The sequence below is a fragment of the Primulina eburnea genome, chromosome 9 (assembly GCF_022965805.1).
Source record: "Primulina eburnea isolate SZY01 chromosome 9, ASM2296580v1, whole genome shotgun sequence".
Classification (NCBI taxonomy): Eukaryota; Viridiplantae; Streptophyta; class Magnoliopsida; order Lamiales; family Gesneriaceae; genus Primulina; species Primulina eburnea.
In genome coordinates, this window is record NC_133109.1 from 12389814 (window position 1) to 12394950 (window position 5137).

General features: G+C 37.1%; 1 protein-coding gene across 1 annotated transcript; it reads left to right on the forward strand.

Moving 5' to 3' along the window:
• The first annotated feature begins 292 nt into the window (after window positions 1-292).
• Window positions 293-1025, forward strand: LOC140840729 (uncharacterized). The gene is made up of 2 exons (XM_073207900.1): window positions 293-357; window positions 476-1025. The coding sequence occupies exons 1-2, from the start codon at window positions 293-295 to the stop codon at window positions 1023-1025; spliced, it is 615 nt and encodes a 204-aa protein (XP_073064001.1).
• Window positions 1026-5137: the final 4112 nt, after the last annotated feature.

The window sequence follows — 5137 nt, forward strand, 5'->3', positions numbered from 1 at the left end:
GGTCGAGAATTTAAGGGGTAATCTGTAATTTTAAGAAGTCCATTGACTGAAATGGAGATGACCGAAAGTTCTAAGCTGAAATTTTGGGAATTTTAAAAAATTCAGGGAATAAATGGCAAAGTTTTGAAATTCGAAAGGTCGTTTTTCAAATTCTAGATAAAACAAGGAATATTTCCATAATTTCTAGAATTCAGGGACCAAAATAGTAAATTTGATGGGGATAGGGCTGGAATCGATTAAATTCGAAATTTATTGGGGCCAAGATTCAATTTTCGAAAACTTAAGGGCCAAAATGAAGAAATTCGAAACTTTAAGGGTTGTAATGAAATTTTTGAAAATTTATTTGGGTGAAGTTGTGTACTTTTCGAGAATTACTAGGGCTAAAAGTGAGTTTTTTTTTGAAAATTTGGGTAATTAATGATAGAAATTCTTTAAGTTTTCGACACGATTAGATTTGTTGGTATATTTGTCGCAGGAAGGATACTTTACTAGGTGTAGCTACCTATATATTGCTGGATTCAGGGGCTACACACTCATTTAAATCTGAGACGTTTGTCAAGCGACTGAAGATTATACCCGAGGATCTGGAATTGGGCTTTAAAGTTTCTATTCCTTCTGGTGATCAAATGGTTACGTCAAGTATTATTAAGAATTTGGAGCTTTGTTTACAAAAGAATGTGGTTCAGGCAGATCTTACCGTACTCCCGATGCCTGAATTCGACATCATTCTTGGCATGGATTGGTTATCATCAAATGGAGCTTCGATAGATTTTCGGCAGAGGTCAGTATCAATTCTATCACTCAGCGGAAAAACTTTTGTCTTTGAAGCAGCAAGGAACAAGCAAATGCCACACATTATCTCCTGCATCTGTGCGAGGAATCATATGAGACGAGGCTGCCAAGCTTTTCTAGCATCTGTTTTTTCAGCACCTATTTCTGTCAGTCAGAAGCTAGAGGATGTTGAGATTGTCAGAGAATTTCCTAGTGTTTTTCCTGAGTACGTTTCTGGCATTCCACTGAATTGATAGGTGGAATTTTCTATTGTGTAATAGCCAAGCCCGGTGTACGGTATGGCTTAAGATTTTGTATGATTATTGGCTATTTGGGTAAGTTTAAGTATAGTTTGGATGTTAAGAGTTTCGAGTTATGATTTATAGTATGGTTGGTTATAGATGATGTGCAGTGTTATTGTAGCGGCGTTACGATTAAATTCATGATAAATGGTATATTGATCCAAATGAGGTGAGGCCAATTGGAGTGGTTAGATAAGACATAAGGCTATAACTTTCTTATTTTGAGTTTTGTTCAAATCATTGTGGAAGGTAAGCAAAAAGTGTCCCGAAGCGTGTCGTGTGATTCGACGTTCCTCCAGTGACACAGGTTGGGAGATTTAGCATAACTTTTTACTCAGACCTCCAAATGATCTGAAATTTTGAGGGAGTCAAGATAAGACATAGAGCTACAACTTTGTAGTTTACCACTTTTTCTAATTCGGACGGGAAGAGGCGTTTCTGAGGCGATCTTTGAAGAAGCTGTGCGCAGAGTACGCTGTGGCAGGATCGATGCAGGAGCGCACCCGCGGTCATGTAAGGACCGCACCCGCGGTCCCAGTGGTTCAGAAAATGATGTTTGGTCGAAGGCTTGGCGCACCCGCGTCCTTGTGTTGGCGCACCCGCGGTCAAGGTATGGCCGAGATATTTAGTGCTTTTTGGAGTGGTTGGCCATCACTTTACTCATTTCTTCCCCTTCATTTCGACTTTTCTCTCTACCTTATAGGGTTTTCATCCATTTCTTTCATTTCCTATCTTCAATCCAAGCTTCCTTTTGACGATTCGACTTGAGAGCGACGTTCTCCTTGGTGCTAGGAAGCTTAGGTAAGTTTTTGGTGCGATTCTTTTAAGGTTTTGAGTTAAGAGTTGACTTGGGTTTGTTGTTCTTCTGGATTTATGGATTTATTGTCATGGATTCTTGATTATAGAGTTGATGTTGGTGTTATTTATGGATTATTGTTGTAGGTGGTGACCAAGAGCTAAGTTTGAGGTGTTCTACTGGGTTGTAAGTGGAATTTCATCCCTTGTGCTCACATGATGTTATATGTATTGTGTTTCAAAGGTTTTAATGTGTTATTCCCTTCAATTGATTCATTGTTATGTATTAATTCCATTGCTATGCATATTGGAGGCTTTTATGTCTTATTATTGTTCAAAAGGGAATACAAGAGAAAAGATAGAGTTTCAAAGTGATTGTTAAAGCCAGAGAGATTTTAAATGTTTCTATTGGATTGATAAATACATAGTCAGAGATTGCATGCAATTAGTTGATCAACGACCATAGGCTTATATCCCTCAGAGTTATCGGTTTATATCGATTTGGGATATGAGCACCCCAGAGCAGAGTTACTATTGATATCAATCCAACCAGAGTAAAGAGAAATACCATCTCATTTCTATGCTATTGTTATGATATTCATTGATTCAGAGTTTACAGTTCAGAGTTGATGGTATTTATGATTTCAAAGCTATGTTTTCAGAGTATATTGTCATTGCTATGTAAGAGTTCCACTTGCTGAGATTTATTCTCATTTCAGTTATTTCATGTGATGCAGATCAGAGTGGTGGCCCGGGACGTTGACTGTGGACAGGGGGTCATATGCATACACCGTTGGGAGGAAGATTTTGGCATGATCATAGGAATGATGTTTTGTATTTTGTTATGTCATTTAAATGATCATGTACTTATTTTGTTGTAAAAACGTTTAAAGAAATGTATTTTGAAACTCCTTCCATATTTTAAAGAAAAATTTATTTCCGCTGTGTATTTTTATTGTTACGGGTCAGAGGTGTCACATATTGAGTTGAAGTTGGGCACTGTGCTAATTTCTAAAGCACCCTATCGTTTAACACCTGCCGAAATCAAAGAGCTTAAGGATCAAATTCAAGAGTTGCTGGACAATTGTTTTATTCTCCCGAGTTGTTCTTCATGAGGTGCACTGGTATTATTTGTGAAGAAAAAAGATGGTAGTATGCGACTCTGCATTGATTATAGAGAGCTGAACAGAGTCACCATCAAGAACAAGTATTCCTTGCCTAGATTTGAGGATTTATTTGATCAATTGCAAGGATCATCGATTTTCTCAAAGATAGATCTTCCGATGTTCATAAGATGTAAGGCCCGAGAAATTAATCCGGTTAATCTGAAAAGATTTGGAAATGATTATTATAATCATGGATGATAATTGATATGATTACAAGCGGAACGGATCAGATCGGGAGAGCCGGAAAAGAATTCACATATTGTGTGAAGAGTAGGAATGGCGCACATGCGTGACTTGCATGCGCGGAACATGCAGTAGCATCGGCGCACATGCGCGAGATAAGGCGCGCATATGCAAGATAAGGCGCGCATAAATGGCGCACATGCTCGAGTTTGGCAGAATGATTGGCGCATATGCGCGAGAAGACAAAATGCTAGTTTTTATAACTAGCGCATATGCGCGACTTTGTGCGCGCAACGTGCAGAATATACACGATGCCACTTGCCTTGCATGCACGAGATGGATGTGTATATATATATATATATATATATATATATATATATATATATATATATATATATATATATATATATATATATATATATATATATATCAGCCATTCCTCCCTCAGCAAGAAAGAAAAAGGGAAACGAGAAAGGAAAAAGGAAATCGAGGGAAGATTTGGAGATTGTGAACGATCCGTTCGTCTGATTTTGAATCCGACTTCAGTACTGAGTTCCTATCGACGCAAGCTACAACTGGACGTAAGTTTTATTACGTTTTGACAAGATTTGAATTTATGATATTGTCAGAATTGAATATGAATCAGATATGATGTTTCTGCTACCGTAGATATGGTATAATTGAAGTCAGATTAAAGAACAGACTGTTTATGAAATTGTTATGAATTTCAGAGTTGATTTAGTTGAGATTCGATATCAGAGTTGTGTTATTATTCAGATTATGAATTGTAAGGGTATTGATTATGAGTTCTATTATTATATTTGTGATGTTGAGATTGACGGGGTTAATCAGATTTTATTGTTATGTCGTCGAAACATCAGTAGATTAATATTGATCAGATTCAGTATTGATTGAGATTGATCAGATTCAGTAATGATTTTGATTGTATCGTGATATCATTGATATGAATTAGATTGTACCTTGTTCAGATATGGATCAGATTATATACCGATTTGAGTATTGATCAGAACAGGTCTCGAATTGAGTTATATACTGATATGGTATTTATATAATTGTCATTATCAGATTTGGATATGGACAGATTGGGATACGAGACTTCGTCGTCATCAGATCGCGAAGAGAAAGGTATAAATTGATGTTTATTGGGAGATCGACTTGAGTTAGATTCTACTCGAGTTTCCCTAAACCACATACTTGTATGGTATTGTTTTATACCTTTATGTTTTAATGATTATGTTTATTCTACTGAGATATGAAGTAGAAAGCAGAGAGCTATTGAATAAGAGTCACTGACAGAGGGGCGGCCAGACTATGACAGAGACGTCACTGACCCATTGCACATTGTCAGACTAGGCATAGTCTTGGTAGATACTCCAAGACACCGGACGTTTGGTCGTATCGATGTGATTATGAGTAGAGTCGCTCTTATCATAGATATTCGATACAGCGAGGGCCAAGTCCGTAAATAGGAACGTATCAATTTCAACCACCGCGAACGTAAGAGATAGGTGGGAGATTTGTTACATTCCTATTCACTGGGATCCCTATATTAGAATGAAAGATGAGTCGAGTCTTAGATATTGAGACTAGATTTGATTACTGACCTGTATTGATTTATGTTTCGTAGATTACGATTCATGTTTTATTTACAGATTAATATTGATACATGTTGTTTGATTTTAGATACATGTGCAAAGATATAATGCATGCTTTTATGTTAATTCAGTTAATTGCATGTATACATTGTTTATAACTGGATTTATTCTCACCGGAGTTATCCGGCTGTTGTCTTGTTTGTATGTGTGCATGACAACATGTGGGGCAGGATCAGGGTAAAGAAGATGATGAGAGAAGACGAGTTTAGAGTGGTGATCACGGACTTGGATATAGACCTGGTTT

Bases quoted from the DNA above. Each gene is read 5' to 3' on its own strand.
- LOC140840729 (XM_073207900.1), top strand. From the start codon at position 293: ATGAAGAAATTCGAAACTTTAAGGGTTGTAATGAAATTTTTGAAAATT. The intron at 358-475 runs GTACTTTTCGAG...TATTTGTCGCAG, and splicing joins ATTTATTTGGGTGAAGTTGT to GAAGGATACTTTACTAGGTG.